The sequence below is a fragment of the Cuculus canorus genome, chromosome 9, assembly GCF_017976375.1.
Source record: "Cuculus canorus isolate bCucCan1 chromosome 9, bCucCan1.pri, whole genome shotgun sequence".
NCBI classification, from domain to species: Eukaryota; Metazoa; Chordata; class Aves; order Cuculiformes; family Cuculidae; genus Cuculus; species Cuculus canorus.
This window is the reverse complement of record NC_071409.1, coordinates 27,268,055-27,287,835: the sequence shown is the minus strand read 5'-3', so window position 1 is coordinate 27,287,835 and position 19,781 is coordinate 27,268,055. Positions and strand designations below refer to the sequence as shown.

General features: G+C 52.5%; 2 protein-coding genes across 2 annotated transcripts in view; both read left to right on the top strand.

Moving 5' to 3' along the window:
- Positions 1-979: 979 nt before the first annotated feature.
- A4GNT (alpha-1,4-N-acetylglucosaminyltransferase) lies at positions 980-17,186 on the top strand. The gene is given in 5 exon segments (XM_009570188.2): positions 980-1,082; positions 12,870-12,944; positions 12,947-13,089; positions 13,838-14,287; positions 15,208-17,186. Coding segments are annotated over 5 exon segments (1,383 nt in total). The 3' UTR covers positions 15,820-17,186.
- DZIP1L (DAZ interacting zinc finger protein 1 like) overlaps positions 16,997-19,781 on the top strand; it is a 17,193-nt gene continuing 14,408 nt past the window's right edge. Inside the window, exons 1-2 of the mRNA XM_054074570.1 lie at positions 16,997-17,014; positions 17,850-18,074. Coding sequence (XP_053930545.1) covers positions 16,997-17,014; positions 17,850-18,074 — 243 coding nt within the window. The remainder of the gene's footprint in view (positions 17,015-17,849; positions 18,075-19,781) is intronic.

The window sequence follows — 19,781 nt, the reverse complement described above, 5'->3', positions numbered from 1 at the left end:
TTTCAGAGTCAAAGAAAATCACGAGTCCCATTCTTGGCTCAATCTGTTGCAACACAAGTGAAACTCAGCGTTTTCCTATTAGGTGTTTCTCAAAGCCTCTTGTTTGCTTGATGTTCTCTGCTTTACTTTAGATTAAAACATGTCTAGCACACAGAAAGGGCTGGAGAGTGGAGTATTTAGCTCTGGCCAGGCAGAGCAGCCACTGCTTTAGTGTTGTATTCATAAAGTTTTAATGTACTTTCCACACCTTCCCATTTGAGAAAGGAGCTGGAACAATCTGACGTGACGTGCGGGGAGAAAAAGGTGCCCAAGGTGTTCCTTTGGCCCTCTCCAACTTCTTGTTGAATATTGACGGGAGCATTTTGTACCGCCGTAAGTTTGATACACGGCAAAGGAATGCGAATCAAGGTGTTAATGCTCAACGCAAACAGATTCCCCGCTGTTTCCTGAGGTTTTAAAAAGGTGATCAAGACTTATTAGGATTAAGGGCTTATTTCAGCTGAATTGATCAGATGGCATTTGGGTGTAATTTAAGCTAAAAATACAGGCAAGGAATAAGCAGATTTTATTTCTGTACAGAACTGTCCCCTCCTCTCCCTCTTTCTCTGCCGTGCACACACGTGTGCATTTGCACTTACCCCGAGCAGCGTTGCCTGGTTTGGGGTGGGGGGTGGTTTGTGCCCTGGGAAAGGTTATTTGGCCTGGATCTGTAGTGAAGACACCGATGCCGTGTTCCTCCCCCACGTATTTAACGTGTTCTCTTCCCAAGCCGCCGGCCTGGCCGGAGGCTCCGCGGCTGTTGCTCACAGCCTCGTTCTTGAGCCACCAGGCGCAGGTTTAGCTTCCACTGTCACTGTTGTTTCACAGTTGCAGCGGTTGGTATTTTTTGGAGTGCTTACTGCAATGTGTCCAGGCGGTGAAAACCAGAGCTGGAAGAGGAGGAGAGTGATGCTCTTTGGCAGAACAACATTGCCATCTCATGGTGCAGACACATCCCTACAAAGTCTGCAGCGATGCTCCTGTCCACAGACTTCAAGGTCGCGAGCTTCAAGTGTGCGCGAGTCACGTTGCAGGAAAGCCAGGTAAGTCAGCGAACTTCGCCGCTCTGCTTCCAGCCTTGGAGACGGAGGGCTTTTACCTGGATCGCCCTCAAGAGAGGGTTGTCGGCCACCCACCGGCAGCCTCTCGAGGGCCTGGTTTCCCCAGTGACAGCCCTGCTGCTGTCTCTGCACCCGTCACCAATTCGGAGTTCTGTTAATTCTCATTTTCTCAAGCTTTGCTAATAATTTCCCATGCGGCACCATATCAAATGCTTTATTGAACTCCAGATAGATTAGATCTACCAAATTTCCCTTGTCTGGAAAACCAATTATCTTATCAAAGGAAGATGTCAGCACAGCCTGGCACAAACTGCCTTTGGTAAACCTGTGTTGCACTTTATCTCATTTTTCTCAGTGTCTTTAATTAATGTTTCCTTCAGAATTTGTCCTACAATCCCGCTTATGACTACAAACGGGTTAACACATCTGTAGTTGGCGAGCTCATGCTTTTCATTTCCCTTATCTTCCATTACTTTCCTTATAATCCATTTGCTTCTGGGGGTTCAATCAGTGCCATTTGACCCACAAAACTCATTAGAAATCTCAGCTCTCCTCTCTGTCCACCACAGGCCGCTTCTCCCCGGATGGGATGGAGAATTCTCCAGTCCCTCAGGGTCCGTCGTGGTCCCCCCCAGGGTCCTGTTGTTCACTGCAGATGTGGCTGCTTTCATTCCTCACCTCTCATTCTGCCTTTGCTCTCCAATTCGCATCACCTTTGCCATCAAAGATTGGTTACGTGTTTAATTTGGAGGGAAAGCTTTCACTCCCATTGAGCTTGGCTCTGCTTTTGCTGGCCGCCCGCCTCCCTTTCTGCCTCCATTTATATAATCCATCAGCAAAACGTCAATGATTTCCTCTCACGTGGGTACGGTCGCGCACAGCCTGGCTCTAGCCTCCCCCTTGCTCGACATCCCTTTCTGCTGCCCTGACCTTCTTTGTCCACCCCTGTCATCTCCCCATCCCCTCTCCCTATTCTGGAGATCATAGAGTGGTTTGGACTTTTAAAGTTCATCCAGTTCCAAGTCCCCTGTAGGACCGGGGACATCTTTAACTCAATCGGGTTTCTCAGAGCCCCATCCCACCTGACCTGGAACGTTTCTGGGAATGCGGCCTCCACCACCTCACCACCCTTGGAGTAAAACTTTCCTTCCTTAAATCCAGTCTAAATCTCCCTTCCTTCAGTTTAAAACAATTGCCACTTGTTTTGTCACTAGTGACCCTACTAAAAACTGTCCCCATCTTTTTCACAAGCGCCCCTTTAAGATCTGGAGTCTCTCTCAGTCCCCTCATGTGAGCACAGGTTTCTAGAGGGAAGGCAAGAAGGAGTGCCTGCAAGTTGGCTCCTGAAAGGGGGTTGTGATGAGGCAGGTGTTGGTCTCTCTTCCCAGATAACAAGCGATAGGACAAGAGGAAACGGCCTCAAATTGCACCAGGGCGGGTTCAGATTGGATATTAGAGAAAATGTCTCCACTAACAGAGCGGTGAAGCCCTGGCAGAGGCTGCCCAGGGCAGGGGGGGAGTCTCCATCCCTGGAGGGGTTCAAAAACTGTGTAGAGGTGGCACTTTGGGACATGGTTTGGCAGGCACAGGGGGTTGGGCTGAGGGTTGGACTGGATGAGCTGAGAGGGCTTTTCCTTAATGATCCCATGATTCTGTAACAGATCTTCCTGGCTCAGAGGCACCTCAGCAACTCCCAAATAACTGCAAAAATTACTTTTGCCCTTGGGAGAGAGAAGTTCCTGCTCTAAGCATACCAGTGCAGGGATCTGCTCGTGGGAAGATGTCACGCCCTCTCTGATGTCGCACACAAGTGGTCAGCAGTGTTAATTAGGGTAAGTTCCCTGTGAATTTTAGCCAACATAATGTAATTCTACTTTGACATGGCATGCCTGAAATGAAGGTAACGTGGAAGTGATTGGTTCCTCTGCTCTGTTGTGATGGACAAGGGGACTGTATAATTGCAGAGTTATTCCAGTTTATTGCACAGAAAAAGTCCTGAGGTCTGGATAGTGGCCTGCTGAGATTGTCATAGGTGGCAGCAGAGCAGTTTGCTATCACGCAGGGGCCGTACGTTTAAATTTTGCCTGGCTTTTGTAATAAAGGTCCCCTCCAGCTGACCCAGCTACCAGCAGGTGCTCACTCACACAGGCTGGGGAGCAGAAGATGCTCACAGTGATCCTCTTGGCCCCTGTGCATGCCTAAAAAAACCCCAAACCCTGGAAAACACAGCCTTCCCAGCAGTCTGCTAGCTTTGTTTTGGCAGATGCTCCACCAAATGTTGTGTTTTGGCATGGTGGGATCCCATCTTTTTTGACTCCATCCTGTTGGACTCATGTCAGAATACGCTGACAAGAAGACTGGGCCTCTCGGAAAGCCTCGTGGTTTGCCGATTTTCCATCTTGCGATGTCGTGGCAGCTCTTGGGAGAGAGGCACCGTGTTGATCATGAGGAAAGCGAGGTCTGGATGGGGGCTTGCTAATCACCAGGAGAGGAAATTACTACAGTGAAGAGCAACGCGTGGCTTCTACCACAAACCTTCCAGTGGTGGTGGGGAGACCAGGCCATGCTAGCGGAGTTGCTGGAGAGCCTCCCAGGCAGCTCTGCAGCCCTTTCTGCCTTATTTCCACCACCCTTGCTGTCAGCTAGCTGGGAGAAAGCCATCTATCACAGCCCACCCACTCCATCCACTGCTTATCCAGATTTCGCTTGCAACTGCATAATTTATGGTCAGTTGGTTCATCTCCTCTGCTCTTTGTCAACGCGCAGCACTTTATGGATGAGCCCGTGAGAAAGAAATGTGCAGAACTGCAGGGAAAGCCCCTCCTCCGAAGGACATGAGCCAAGGAGGCACACGTGGGCCACCGGAACCAGCAGGCTAAGAGGTGGCGATGAAGGGGTGTGGAGCAAACAGACTGGGAGCCTTTCACAGTCTGTGGATCAAGAAGTCCTTCTGCTGAGGTTTGGTTTGCTTTCCTCCCTCTGTACCTCGGATAAAGCAGGCAGAAAGCGTGAAGCTCTTATTAGAGGCAGAGCTCCCAGAAATCAAGAAAAGTCACGTGCCCCGGACTAAATTTACCTGAAAAAAAAACTGGTAGTGTTATACACAACCTTGTAATGACTTTATTTCTGTTATGATTGCTGCTGTTGTTCTGGCTAATACCTTTCTCACTTAAAAAAATCCCCAATGCAGCCCTGTAGCAACCACTACAGAAATATTATTTGCTTGTCTTATTCTTCAGGTTGTGCCTGCGCTGGAGGCGGTAAATGGTTACAATCACTCAGTACATAATAGAGAAATTCATTCCAATAATAATAACAACATTTATTATTTTTGAAATATAAATCTGATGAATTCATATTTTCAATATAGAAAGCTCTGTTTCCTGCCTGTCCACGAACTGGTGATAAAATCAAGCCTGATGTTCTGATGGACTTTTGCTGTGGAGTTCTAACGTCCTTTCTCCAGAGGGGCATCCGTCACTGCTCAGCACCCAGCTCCTGGCCCTGCTGGGGCTTGGATCCACCTTCTGGCAATGACAGCGCTGGGGTCGGGTGCTGCTGCTCACCCCGGCACGCGGGCAGCGCTTCCCTTCAGGTATCGCTGAGGGGACGGCAGCGGCCACTCTGTCCCCACAGCGCAGAGCGTGGGGAGGGCAGGGATTGGCGTGGGGCTGCGCAGCCGCTCGGGCACTGTGCTAACAGAGCTTTTGAGGGGCTCTGGATCAGGGAGGGCAGGGATGGGATGAGGGGAATGGTTTGGGGCTGAAAGAGGGGAGATTGAGATGAGATCTTAGGAAGAAATGTTTTGCTGTGCGGGTGGGGAGGCCCTGGCCCAGGGTGCCCAGAGCAGTGGGGGCTGCCCCATCCCTGGAGGGGTTCCAGGCCAGGTTGGATGGGGCTTGGAGCCCCTGATCCAGTGGGAGGTGTCCCTGCCCATGGCGGGGGTGGCACTGGATGGGCTTTGAGGTCCTCTTTCCTTGCAGGGAAAGATCTGCACAGTCTGAACCTCAGTGGCTGAAACACAATCCACAGCACGTAAACTCCAGTTTTCACTCCAGTCAGAGGAAACAGAGCTGGTTCTAATGGGAGGAGATTTTTAGACCGCGTTTTGCCAAGTGAGGCCCCCGAAGTCTAATGGTGTTTGCACTCTGATACGCTGGCACAAAAAGCCTCCGTGACGTAAAGGCAGACTTGGGAGCACCCCAGACTGAACCCCTCTAAGCTGCACCGACAGCATCACATTGTGCCTTCAGTCCACGACCCCCGGGGAAAAAAAAGCGAGTGCTGAAACCACTTCCAGTCGGTGAGTTCCCTGAAGTCCTGGCAGGGTGATGTACAAATGAGCATGGTGAAGGCTGACTGAATTAAAGCATAGGAAAGCTATGACAACGCTCACGTGTTGGCAGGGTGTGATGCTATCACACGCTGGGAAGTTCTAAGAGCTTAAAGTAAAATTAGACACATGAAAGTAAACTCTTCTCATGGTGCAGATACGGTGACTGCCTTTTCAGTCACTACATTTGCTTTATCTCTATAGCAGTATGGACATTGCAAGTGTTAGAAAGATAAATATGGAAACCTTTAATCACAGATACCTGGCTTTACAGTTGCCTGTAATTTGGCACAGTTTGGCTCCTTGCATTCCCTCCCCTGGTATTTTTCCTCCATGCATTAGTGCCCTGCCTTCCTCTAAGCTGACAAGCTCAGCCTCGAGAGATGCAGCTCCGGGTCCCTCTGCTTATAACAAAGTGATAGGAGTGAGCTTCCTTCTCCTCTGTCACGGGTGTGTGAGGTATAAGTGCTTCGCTCTTTCCCAAGCAACAGCTATTGATTTTTTTTTTTTTTGTAAAATAACTAAGAAAGCATTATTTTATAACCTCTCCCCCTCTCAAAAGGAGCAAAGGAGTTTCCTACCCTATCTCAAAAAGACAGAAGCTCTCAATACACAGCAAAAGATAACCGTGCTGCAAGTTAACACCCGCGAGTGGGATCCCTGAAGGCATTTGTACTAAGGGAGCAAATCATAGAATCATGGAATGATGGAATGCCTCAGGTTGGAAAGGACATTTACAGGTCATCCAGTCCCACCCACCCACCCCTCCCAGCCCCCCGCAGGAACAGGGACATGTTCCTGATAGGGTTACTCAGAGCCTCATCCAACCCGACCTGGAATGTTTCTGGGGATGGGTCCTCCACACCCTGGGCACCCTGGTCCAGGGCCTCCCCACCCTCACAGGAGAACATTTCTTCCTAAAATCTCATCTCAATCTCCCTTCTTTCAACTTTCTTCCCACCCCCGCACTCACAGATTTAATATGAAAATATATTACACAATATATTGTTTTCTAAACCTTACCAAGGGTCTGCTCAGGTCTGTGCCTGTGACCACTGCCCGGCTCCGGAGTTTAACTACCTTAGGGCTTATCTTCTGCTCGCACTTCCTATATCTCCCTTTGGAAACACAGATGCTTGTCCCAAATGAGCAAATTGATGTAATTGTTTGATGAAGTAGTTCCAAAGATCTCTTTCTAGAAATTTTCAGCCCTGAGAAAGTTTCCCAGAGCAGTGGTGGCTGCCCCATCCCTGGAGGGGTTCCAGGCCAGGTTGGATGGGGCTTGGAGCCCCTGATCCAGTGGGAGGGGTCCCTGCCCATGGCAGGGACGTGGAATTCGATTATTTTTTTCAGCTCCCTTCCAACCCAAACCATTCCTTGATTCTATGATTATGAGACAGCGAGGAGTCCAGCCCTCAAAAGCACATTTCAAAGGCAGAGATGCTCATTTAGGAGATCCGAGCCCATCCAAATCCCGGGGCTCTGCCTGTAAGGGTGCAGAGGAAGACAGAAGACCCCCCCCCCCCCCCCCCCCCCTAAGGCAAATAACCCCCTTTCCACCTCGAAGCGCTTTCCCAGCTGCTTGCGCTACGCCGCCGGGGCTGGGAGCAGCCTCTGCTCACGCACAGCCCTCTCGCTTTCTGCTGCACGTTGAGCCCGAGCACTTTAGCTCCTGGTTTCGCAGCCTCCCCCGTGTGCTGGCGATGGGGCAGCCCCGGCTCCGCGCCACCCCTTCTGCAGCAGCGGACTGCATCGCTGCCGAGTCCAGGGCGCTGCGCATCGGGCGATGGGGAGCTGGTGCGGGAGGAGGGGGGATGCGTTCATGTGGTGCGAAATAAGAGCTGGGCTGAAACTCTTAATAGCAGCTGCCTTTTGTTCCCATGTGTGCCCCCATGCGAACGCATCCTGCAGGCTCAGACTACCCATGGGCACCGGGAAGGGATGGAGGGATGGATGGATGGATGGATGGATGGATGGATGGATGGATGGATGGATGGATGCATTCAGGGAGGCTCCTGGCTTTGAAGCCTGGCCACGCTGTTTCGTTGGAGGTCGAACTGCAAACGATGGACTTGAGTGAGTGTTTGCCGAAGGAGAGGGTTCCTCGCGGAGAGGCGTGTCGGGGCGCAGAGGCTCCTCACCGACGTCATCGGCCCAGGCACTGCTGTGGGGCTGGAGCCCTCCTTGCATTCTCACCCCGGGCGCTATCTGCTGATTAAGCCCTGATTATCTCGATGGTTTTCCGTGCGGGCTGTTTGCTCTGCGCGGCTGTGGCAACATCAGCCGCTCTTGCATCCCCTGCCAGCTCTCCGCAGCAGGAAACACGTACGCAGGAGCGCAAACAAAGCCGGGGCGGCCGGGGCAGCTCCCTGCTGCGGGGCGCGGCGGCTGCCCGGGAGCGAACCAGCAGCCCTGCGCCATCGGAGATAACTTAAGAGCAGGGGTTTGCTACCATCACAAGCTATGGAGGGGATGAGCCGAGCGCTTTCTGGTGGCTTATAACCATCAGGCGGTTGCTGTTGGTGGAGAAAGGTGGTACTCTGGGTGGAAAATGGATGGTTTGGCCCTGCCTGTGTGCCTGCAGCGCGCAGGGATGCAGCACCGTTTCGGTGGACAAAGCTTCCATCCCTGCTGGCAAATCTGCCCTGGATGTACAGCCTTGCCAAACAGCAGGAGAGGGAGGTGAGAAGGAGCAGGAGGAGAGCTGCGAAGCCTGATTGCTGTGGGTGACCGGGAGCCAGGGGTTTGCATCCCAGTGGGATGCTCTGTCTCCTCGGCCGGGCCGGGGAGTTCGCTGGTGCTCCCCTCACCAACCCCGCTGCCCAGCACAGGGCTGGCACTGAAGTTCACGCCCCTTAGATCTCAGGGCCGAGAAAGCTCTGGGGATCCTTCCAACCTAAAGTGGGTCATCCCCATCCTGGGAACGTTCCGGCGGTGCTCCTGTAGTTCTCAATGTATCCTCCCGAGTGGGGTTGTGGGGACAACCAGGCTCTGGCGGATCAGCAGAGCTCCCTGCCTGCCTGATGGCTAACGGGGAGCTGAGCAGGCACCGAGCGCCTCGGGCAGCCAGTTCAGCATCTGTGGTTTCATTTGGGATGTGCTTGTGTAGGAGGCCCTCTTGTTGCTTTCCTTGGAAATATTCACAGCATCAGCTCCTCTCCAGCATTGCTGTTCTTTGCTATAGCCCGAACGGATCTAAGCTGTGGTGCAAAGTAGCCTCCACAAGTGCTGTTCTAGATACAAAGGACCTTAATGTGCCATAAACCACCCATAAAGGTGCTAATGGTCTGACTTTTGGCACCTACTTTGCTCAGTCTCAAGCACCTCCCCTGACCCTCCGAGCAGCAGGGCTCACATTGTGCTGCCCGGAGGACCTCAGTCTGCAGAGGACCTCACTCTGCAGAGGACCTCAGTCTGCAGAGGACCTCACACTGCAGAGGACCTCACTCTGCAGAGGACCTCACTCTGCACGCCCCTGCGCCCACACCTTCGAAAAAAGAGCCCTGGCTCCTCGCTCAGTCTTATCTCCGCACACCAAGAATGCAAACATCAGAGCTGGTGGAGAACAGGCCATGAGGCTGCTCCAAGCCCTGGCAGGGCAGAAGATAGTGGAGAGGCAGAGCAGCTCCTCTGGCACAGGGAAAAGGCTCTCCGCCGGCTGTGGATTCCTTCCAGAGTGGTTCAGCTTGGCTTTGCTTCCCAGCAGACTGCACGCTTCGGGTCCTTCTTGTAGCCAAGAGGTGAGTTTGGGTTTCTCTCTATGAACATGCCCAGTTGTAGAACCAGAAAGCAGGTGAGAAGCGGTGTGGGAAGAAACCTCTTGGCTGGCGTGCGCTGCTGGGGCCTGGAAAGACTGTGCTAATTACCCTCTGTAGTGAAAATGGTACATTCTGCTAGAATCATGGCATGGTTTGAGTTGGAAGGGACCATAAAGACCATCTAATTCCACCCCCCCTGCCACGGGCAGGGACACCAAGCACTGGATGAGGCTGCTCATTCCATGATCATCTCATTCTATGATATTCTTCTACCGGCTTTCCATTTGAAAGAGGTTTCGAAATGCGCCTGGTGTTAAATCTGGAAGGCAGTTGGCTTTGAAGTGTACGCACATGCCTGACTCGATTGTGGCTCTCATTTACTTGAACAGATTCTGTAAAGACACGGGAGTAAAGCAGCGCGGGTCCAAGCGATGCCGTGTGTTGCAAATGGGTTTTTCCCCGCGGTTATTCCCTGCCAGGAGAAATAGGGACCCTCGCCCAGCTGGAGGGGTCAGACCCAAATGCAAATCCAGCTGGTTCTCGGAGGAAACGGGGGAAGAGGCGAGAGGATGGGAATCTCCCTTTTGAGTCTCGAGGGATGCTCAGGAGCCGCGGGGATGAGGATTCGGTGGCAGCGGGGTTTGGCTTTGCCGGAGGACCGGGATATGGGTTGAATTTATAACGTTAACGTAATGTAACGTGATTGACAACGCGGGTGACTCGCTTCAAGCAGACTAAAGCTCAAACCCCACCTGAACCCAAAGCTGCAGGTGTTGTTATTTGTGGATTAAAAAGGAATCCTTTTGGCAAATGAGGAGAAGACTTCATCCCCGTGAAATCTGAGCCCATCTTCCATCCCTGGAGGTGTTCGAGGCCAGGTTGGAAGGGGCTTGGAGCAACCTGATCGAGTGGGATGTCCCTGCCCGTGGCAGGGGGTTGGAATTAGATGATTTTGAAGGTCCCTTCCAACCCATTCTGTGATTCCAGGCTGCCCCGGCGGTGCGCGGGGCTGCGGGCATCCCGGCGGGCTGAGTCGCTCCCTCCTTCGGTGGAGTCCACGGACACATCCCTCTGCCGCTCCCCTCCACACGTGGCTCGAGGCCGCCTCCTTGGAATTATCACCCGTTCCTAGGAATCTCTCTCGTAGTCTCCCCCCCCCCCCCCCGTGTTCATCCCGCACTCGAAGTACCGAAATTACCCCATGAAAAGCGACCCCTCCGCGTCCCGGAGGGAATCCATTCAGTGCCCGGGATTCATTTTTAACATTCACTTCTGCAGCCCTTTTAACGCGAGCAGGAAGGGAACATTTTGATAGCAGCAGCCTCCAGGTCAAATGGGATGAGAATTCCTAACTCGCCGCGTCGGGGGTTTGGAATCCCCGCCAGGCAAAACGATTTCCCGCAATGAGGCGACGAGGACCCGCGTTCCTCCTCACAGCGTCGGTATCTGTCGGAGGTTTAACTTATTCTCTCCCTACAATTTGCAAATAAAATGCCTCCCGGGCTATTTTAAACGCGAACGGCTCTGGCGGCTCCTGGAGGCTCGGGACGTGGGACCTCCGGGCCATCAAAGGAGAAATATTAATCCCGTACTGGGGGTGTTCCAATGGTCCCGTTTCTAATCACAGCAAAGGCTGAGCCTTCTGCTTCAAGCACACATTGCCGAGAGAGTGCATCGAGAGGTAAAAATTGCACAGAGCAGAGGGGGCGCAGACCCCGGGCTGCACCGGAGCAGCGATGGGCGCAGATTAGGTCAGAGCTGGGAATGGGGAAAAATAACCCTGGAAACCTGACCGGGCTGAGAGCAGTGAGGGAGCTGCTGGGGGGCAGCTTCCTAAATTCTCTTTTATTTGGGGTTTCTATTTAGTTTGGTTTTCTGTTTTATTTGTTGGTGAATGAGAAGCTCAAAGTGAGACAGAAAAATGTGCTCACAGCCCAGAAACCACCCGTGTCCTGGGCTGCATCCAGAGCGGTGGGAGCAGCAGGGAGGGAGGGGATTCTGCCCCTCTGCTCCGCTCTGAGAGACCCACCTGGAGCCCTGGGTCCAGTTCTGGAGTGCTCAGCACAGGGAGGACATGGAGTTGTTGGAGTGAGTCCAGAGGAGGCCATGGAGATGATCCAAGGGTTGGAGCAGCTCCTGTACGAGGACAGGCTGAGAGAGTTGGGGTTGTTCAGCCTGGAGAAGAGAAGCCTCGGGGAGACCTTAGAGCAGCTTCCAGGGCTGAAAGGGGCTCCAGGGAAGCTGGGGAGGGGCTCTGGATCAGGGAGGGCAGAAATGGGATGAGGGGAATGGTTTTGAGCTGCAAGAGGGGAAATGGAGATGAGATCTTAGGGAGAAATGTTTCCTGTGAGGGTGGGGAGGCCCTGGCCCAGGGTGCCCAGAGCAGGGGTGGCTGCCCCATCCCTGGAGGGGTTCCAGGCCAGGTTGGATGGGGCTCGGAGCCCCTGATCCAGTGGGAGGTGTCCCTGCCCATGGCAGGGGTGGCACTGGATGGGCTTTGAGGTCCCTTCCAACCCAAAGCATCCCATGATTTTATGATTTTCAAATGGCTGGAGTAAGGCAGAAGTTTGCGGCTGAGAAAGAGGTAGAGAGAGAAGATGGAAAGAAAATTTGTACTTCAAGTAACATTGTTTATTTTAATCTCACTTGTGCTGTTCTCCGAGCCCTCTCGAGGTGGGCTCCGCAGACGGTGTTTATGCTGCATCTGGACGGCGCTGGGGCTGCGGCACTCTGCAGGTCAGGGAATGACTTGTTACCAAATCATTTGTGTTTGCTCTCCGTTCTCTGTCTTCTGTTCAAATTCGATATCTCCAGGGAGGGCCTGGGTGTCAGATGCTGCCTTTTGTGGCAGGGGCTTCTCTGCAGAGCACTAGGACAATGGGAACAGGTGGGAAAACAAAGGGAATAATAATAGTAATAATGATAATTAATATTTAAGCTGCATTTCCTCTCTGCAAACCTGCCGTCTTTGTCCAGCAGAGCGCACCCACAGCTACAGTGGTGCCTGGTGGCTTCAGCATTGTCACTCACTTCACCCCTGGCATCTCCTCCCACGATGTGGTGGGAACCCAGTGTGTAATGAGAAACCGTGCAGCGGCGATGGGAAATGACAAAATCTGCTGTGCAGCATGGAAAGCTATTCTGCTGGGAACTGTTATTGCTTTAATATTTAATTCGATGAGATCTAGCTCCAAGAAATTGATTGGGAGCTGCCAGAACTTCAAGCATGCGCTCAGCGCTTGCAGGGGAATTTCCATGGGGTTTGCTACACCACGGACTTCTCTGTGTTCTGGCTGGGTGACATGGGAATGCGTCTCATTAATTATCTGAGCACACAAAGCTGTGTTTCCTCCCATTCCCTTTAATTAACTGAGCTATAAAGACTTCCAGGGCTTTGCTTGGACATTGGGTTGTCAAAGCATCTCCTCTCTCTTGGGCCCTGGATCATGATCTCTGCAGGTGGCAACCAGGTGGCACTGCAGGAGGGAATTCTCTGTGTCACCAGCCCGTCAGACAGTGCCACACAGAGAAGAGGCAGGATTGAATCTCACCAGCACAAACCCTCTGGTGCTGTGCAGGCTCATGGCGTGGTGAGACTAGGAATGAAGGGCTGGGCCAGGCTGGTGTGGTCATAAGATGGGTCTCAACCTAAGACTTGTTCCTTCTTTGTCCTTTTAGGTGGGTCCCATTGGCCCCAAGCTGTTTCGGGGACTGAGGTTCAGCCATTGGCAGAGCCATATTTCCTCTGTGCATCAGACGCCTCCTTCAGAAATCCCTTTGCATGTTGTCGACAGTTTGGGTGTCCTCACCAGGGAGAGGGGCTTTGAGGGAGCCTGATTGCCAGCGTGACGGTAGACAAACAATCACAAAATGTGGATTTCTCAGAACTATAATCCAGGTAGGTCCCAGTTCTGTGCTTGTGCAAACCCAACTGCTTTCTATCTTTACATTTGCCTCTCTCTGCTCCTTCTGCAGCCCCTGTCCCTGCTGGACCCGAGTCCCTCCCAGCCTTCAGGGTTAAAGCATGGGCTGAAACCCAGATTGGGAAAGAGACCTTGGTGCCTACATGCTAAGGGTTTTGCTTTGGCTCACGCATCCTGGACTGTAATCATGACCTTCTCACTGGCACTCACAGCCCCCATGATCACCTGATTCCACCAGCACGTTTTGCTCCTTAGATCCCTCAACATCTCCTGCTGTGGACAAACAAGTGTTGATGTGATGCTGCAGTGCTTGGGAACAGTTTGCTATGCCAGCCTGCCCCACAGATGGGCTTGGTGGTCCTTGCCTTGTCATGGAGTGAGGTGATCCTTCTCGCCATGCTCTCCCCTCTCTTCTCCATGGTCCCTCCGTCTCTGTTAACTCAATGACTGTGTTGTGAGATACATTTGCATGTTCCTCCTCTAAAACCACTCCTGGTCCCCCCTGCCTGGCTGGGGGTGAGGAGGTGGGACCCCAGCACTTCACCTTGCAGGGCAGAGCCCTCTGCACCATGAAGCATCTCACCAGGCTTGAGCTGGGGAAGAGGCATGAGCTTCACCACTCTGCCTCCATGCTACACTGTCCAAAGCCATGTCCCACCAATTCCCTGTCCTGCTAAGTAACAACACCAGTGTTTATTTTTGCTGTTCCTTTTCTCTCCTTAGCGTCCACATCCAAGGCATGACCCCAAAGGCCCAAGGAAAGCAAGAATGTTGAGGAAAATCCAGATATGCCTCTGCTTCTTCTTTGTCTCAGGCATTTTGTACGAGATCTCCCTGCTGTCTGGCTGTTTCTTCTCCTACATGCCTATGTCCAAGCACTTCTTGACACCTGAGCAGGTCTTGAATCTCGGCAAAAGCATCATTTTTCTGGAGACAACGGAGCGTCTGGAGCCAACCCCACTGGTGTCCTGCTCTGTAGAGTCTGCTGCCAGGATTTACCAGGACCGGCCTGTCATCCTCTTTATGAAGGGACTTACGAATGACACGGTGTTGGAATTGAACTCCAGCTATGCAGCCTTCTCGCTTTTGTCTTCCATGAAGAATGTCTTCATTTTTCCTCTCCAGATGGAAACTGTCTTCCAGGAGACCCCTCTGCTCCAGTGGTACAACCAGGTGAGCATTATAATAAGGGAAAAATAGGGAAATAGGAAATTAGTTCTAAATAGGGAGGGGAAAAGTTCTGAAGAAAGCTTCAACAGAATGGAGGAACGCAGGACTGGCTCTGTGGAATGAGTCACTTTTGGCTTTTTATTTCAGAATAGATTCATTTTGGCCACGTTTTGCAGTGTATTCATCTATCTGCTGATTGGACACATTATCAGCATTTTCCTCCCTATCTGGAGAACTGGATTTTTTTGGCAAAGGAAACATTGGTAAAAATAGATTGCATATGTGTTTTGATAAAACACCGCCAAACAATCTTTCTCAACAGAAGCCAGTTGAACAAAACGTGCTGCCTGGGCGCTCGTTAATGCTGCCACACAGCGACAAAGCCCGCAGTAGATAAGATGTGGCAAACGTTTCACTTTTTGTAATGAAAATATGCAAACCCAAGGTGGGGTCTTGCAAGCTCCACCCTGGAAAGAAGCTCCTGGCAAACCTCTTGCAAGCAGCTTCTGTGGAATGTGTTCAGCTCTGTCTCCACGCAGGGCAGGCAACATTTCCCCCAGTCTTCCTTCTCTTGAGAGAAAATGACTCTCGATGAAAACCCTCCAAGCGTTTCAAAGAGGTGGGAGCAATCAGGGAGTGTGTTAAGTGGGTTGTGTCCCACTGGAATAGCAGACAACGATTCATGGTGTCATTGATTTCCCATTGTCCACTCCATCGGAACACCCGAGGAACGTTCCTGCTTTCCTTTCTACTAACAAAGCACTGCTCAGTACTGACCCCTTATCTTATTCCAACACCATTCAATAGCCGGAGCAAAAGCAAGCGGCTGGTGGCATTTGCGGTGCAGTTTTATGGTGCCATTTGCAGCTCGATGGGTGCGTGTAGTTCGTTCTCATCACTGTCTCTCCTTTCCAACTCTGCAGGTGGTCCCGGAGCAGGAGAAGAACTGGATCCATGTCAGCTCTGATGCCAGCAGACTGGCGCTCATTTGGAAGTACGGGGGTATCTACATGGACACAGATGTCATCTCCATCAGGCCCATCCCTGAGGAAACCTTCCTAGCAGCACAGAAGTCAAAGTTCTCCAGCAATGGGATCTTTGGCTTCCCTGCCCACCATAAATTTATTTGGGACTGCATGGAGAATTTTGTTCTTAAGTACAACGGGAAAATCTGGGGGAACCAGGGGCCCTTTTTAATGACAAGGATGCTCAAAACCATCTGCAATCTCACAGATTTCCAAGGCACCGAGGACCACAGCTGCCAGAACATCTCCTTCCTTAATCCCCAGCGATTTTACCCCATACCGTACCCAGCCTGGGGTCGGTACTATGTGGTGTGGGACAAAAGCCCCAATTTCAGCCACTCCTATGCGCTGCATTTATGGAACTTCATGAACCGCAACCGGAAAGCTGTGGTTGCAGGCAGCAACACACTGGCTGAAAATCTGTACAAAGCCTACTGCCCCACCACGTATGAGGACCTGATCCAAAATGCAAAGCTAAGGGATTTCACAGACTCTGAGGATGTTGTGTGACGTGGCATAAGGAGGAGGAGGTGATCCTTCCAGCCCTTCCCATCCTGGGGTTAAAACACAGTCACCATTGGTGTCAGCTGGCTTTGAAGGAGAAAGACAGACCTTTTCAAACCACTGTCCCTACTCCCTTTGGACACTAAGGAGCATGTGCAGAATGGTGGTGGGTATTCATCAGACATACCCTCCCATGACACTAAGGTCACCTTTGCCTCAGTTCTGTTTCCTTGTAGGCGCTCATGAAGCAAACATTCCTGAATTGAAGGGACTTAGGGGCCTCACTAGTGATCTTTTCCAAGGAAAAATTTCCTAAGGAGATGCATGGCCTCCTGAGAGGAACTTCAGAGGCACCTCTGCACCCCTTGCTGCTGGCAGCTAGCCACGTCAAAAACGTTGCAGTCACAAGAGGTTTCGGACTGGGCTGAGGCCCCTGAGGCGAGTGGAATGCAAAGGTATCGCAGGGGATGGATGACAGCTGGTGAAGCCCTAAGCACTGTCTTTTCCTTTGTCTTTTTCTCGCATGACTTTTACACCCTACGTTTTTGAGAGGGACCTTACCAGTGCAAGCAAAAATAAAATGGACAATAAACCACCGCTCCTCTAAATCTGCTTTCTCCTGCACGCCCCTACGGTCCCATTTTTCCAATGTTTGTTCTGCACTCCCGCTTTGGCTCTGTCCAGGAGGGGCTGCACTATCCCATCCTCTGAGCTCAGGTCTGGCTGTAAAGAGTCGCATCTCTTCCTGGAAAGGAGATGCTGAGGCACCAAGAAACGGTAGGGCTGATCCTCCAGATCTCCCAAATCCCTTTGAAATAAGTGGAGATCAACCCACCTAGGAACAAGGTGCAACAGTTTAGAAAGGTCACACTTATCCAGATGTGCTACCTATTTTTTGCCTTCTTATCTCCTTGTTCTGTTCCCATGTTGCATTTTTTTGGACTCCTTCCCTCTTGCAGGCATTCTGCTTACCCCAAAGGCTCTCGTTCCCAGAGTTTGCTGCTGCCAGCCCCCAGGAGCTGCCATTCGCATGGGTCACAGCATCCCACCAGCCTCTCTGACCTCCCCCATGTTGCTCCGCTTTAGAATCATGGCGTCATTAAGGTTGGAAAAAGCCTCTTAAGATCATCAAGCCCAACCGTCCGCCCAACACCACACTGTCTACCAAATCATTTTTGGGGCCATGCATGCCTTGTCCAAAGTGGGACTGAGCAAGAGAAATTCCCTTTTCACCCCAACAGGGCACTCAGTGACTTTTTTGCCATAGGAGATCAGTCATGGAATCATAGACTCACAGAACGGTTTGGGTTGGAAGGGACCTCAAAGCCCATCCAGTCCCACCCCTGCCATGGGCAGGGACACCTCCCACTGGATCAGGGGCTCCGAGCCCCATCCAACCTGGCCTGGAACCCCTCCAGGGATGGGGCAGCCACCACTGCTCTGGGCACCCTGGGCCAGGGCCTCCCCACCCTCAGCGTGAAGAATTTCTTCCTAATGCTTAGTTTAAATATCCCCCCCCCCCCAATTTAAAGCCATTATCATCAATGCATTCCCTTACATTTCCTTCCTTCCCAGGGTAATGCGAAGCCACCCAGCTCCCTGAAAAGAAGTCCAGCTTGTAAAACTCTTCCGAGCCTGCCTGAACAGCTGGTTTTAACTTGGGAGCAGAAAGGCGGGGGTGGACTGGGTGCCCGTCACCGAATGTTTGCCATCTGCACAATGCTATCTTCAGTAAACACAGCGGCTTAATGAGCCCGCTGCGATCGGGCGCTGCACCGAGGAGTCTCAGCTGCGTAAATCGGGAGAAGGAAGCCCTCTGCGCTTTGTGCTGGGTTCAGGCATGGAGCTCGAGTCTCCTTCCAGCCCATTTCCACCCAGGTCGCTGCTCGGGTCAGTGGGTGCCGAGCGCCGCGGGCTCTCGGAGCAGCAACGTGGCAGGGTGGAATATTTTGCCATTCCCCCTCCCAGGGTGCAGCTCTCATGGCTCAGCCTGGGGCCATGAGCTTCACGCCTCAGTGCTGTCCACACTGGTTTAGCTTCTCTCCCCACTCCATTCCAGCCTGTGGCATCAGGAGCTGCTTTTCCTCCATGACTTGGACTTTCCGGAGGGGCTGCAGGGGAGGAGTGTAGAGTTACAGCCCAGAAAGTCCTCCCTGTTTCCATATGCCTTCAGCCAACCCCTGGCTGCTTCCACCTCTCATCGCCCACGTTCATCGCTCCTGTTCTCGTCCCCTCTTTTCTGTTTCTGTCTCAGGCAACGAGTGAGTATTTACCTTTTTCTTCCCTGTGGCTCAGCTCTCCAGGCCCGTGGGTGATGTTGTGTCCGCGTGAGGCGGGGACGGGCAGAGATGTGACTCTCTGGAGCTCCCTTTGCAGATGAGCTCAGGCGAGAAACATTTCCGAGGCTCTGCTGGGTTACGTAGCAGCTTCGCTGCGGAGGAGGCCTGACCCTGTCTCACGTCTCTCTCCTGCTTGTGTGGGCCATCAGGGCTGATGGCAGCAAGCACAGCTGACCCCACCGAAGGGCCTGCATGGTGGGGGTTCCTCCTGCCGCTGCCTGAGTGCACAGCTGCCGCTTGGCACGAGCATCGGGAGATCACATTTTGGCAAGAGAAGCTGAGGAAGGGAAGGAGGTGATGACTGCTTTTGGGCAGAGTCTGAAGGAGGTGGGGAAGCTGCTTGAGCCGGTCATGAGCAGGGCCTGGGTCTCCTGAGACCTTTCTGCTTTGTGGTAAGGCATCTCCTAAAGGTTGCAGGCTGCCAGATCCACAGGGGAGCAGAGGGATGCTGGCACCTGGAGCACCCTTAGGCTTTGCAGGGAGTGAGGAATCATAGAATGGTTTGGGTTGGAAGGGACCTCAAAGCCCATCCATTCCCACCCCTGCCATGGGCAGGGACACCTCCCACTGGATCAGGGGCTCCAAGCCCCATCCAACCTGGCCTGGAACCCCTCCAGGGATGGGGCAGCCACCACTGCTCTGGGCACCCTGGGCCAGGGCCTCCCCACCCTCACAGCAAAACACTTCTCCCCAAGATCTCACCTCAATCTCCCCTCTTTCAGCTGAAAACCATTCCCCTCATCCTATCCCTGCCATCCCTGATCCAGAGTCCTTCCTCAGCTTTCCTGGAGCCCCTTTCAGTAGTGGAAGCTGCTCTAAGGTCTCCATGGAGCATTCTCCAGATTGAAAAACTCACCCTGAGAGGCCCCACAGTGGTGATCAGGAAGGGTGGAGCAGAATTAAAAAAAGGAGAGATTTCCCTGCCAAAGGCTGAGGGTTACAGAGGAGAGGGCCATGCAGCAGCCTGGCCCAGCAGCTGTGAGCTGGGACAGCAGACAAACCACACACTGCACGCCCGGAATATGAAAGCCCATCATGGTCTGTCCTACCCAGCTCTACCAGCGCTTTTATGGAGTGGAGATGGTGCACGTGGCTGCCTTCAGCTCTGAGCTCTGCTGGGTGGCACTGGCTGCTTCCTCCACAATGGACCTGCAGCCTGGAGGCCAATATCCTCATCACTCAGTATGCAAAAACCTCAGTTCTAGTGAAGGAATATCAACGTCTCCCCTTGTAGAGGCAATGACAGCTTTTGCCAGCAGCTCCATCACATCAGCTGATGTTGCAGTGTGGAAGTCAAAGCACTTTTACTGCTTTACTCCAGGCTGAGGACCTGTCCTCTGCAAAAGCAAGCAAGAACTGAAGAGAAGAAATAAATCTTCAGGGTTGTGTTCCCAGCTTGTGTAATGTGGTGGTTTTACTGTGCCAACATCCCCATGGAAGCCAAAGCTGAGGTCTGAAACCTTATATCTATTGTTTGGTATGAAATAGAGGGGAAAACCCAGCAGGCTCCAGTGCCCGCAGGTGTGCCTGAGGCAGGCGATGGGGCAGTGCAGCCGCGCTGCCAGGCAGCAGGTCAGCATTGGCAGCCAGGTGAAACACAGCCGGTGTTGGGGCGCGAAGACCTTGTTA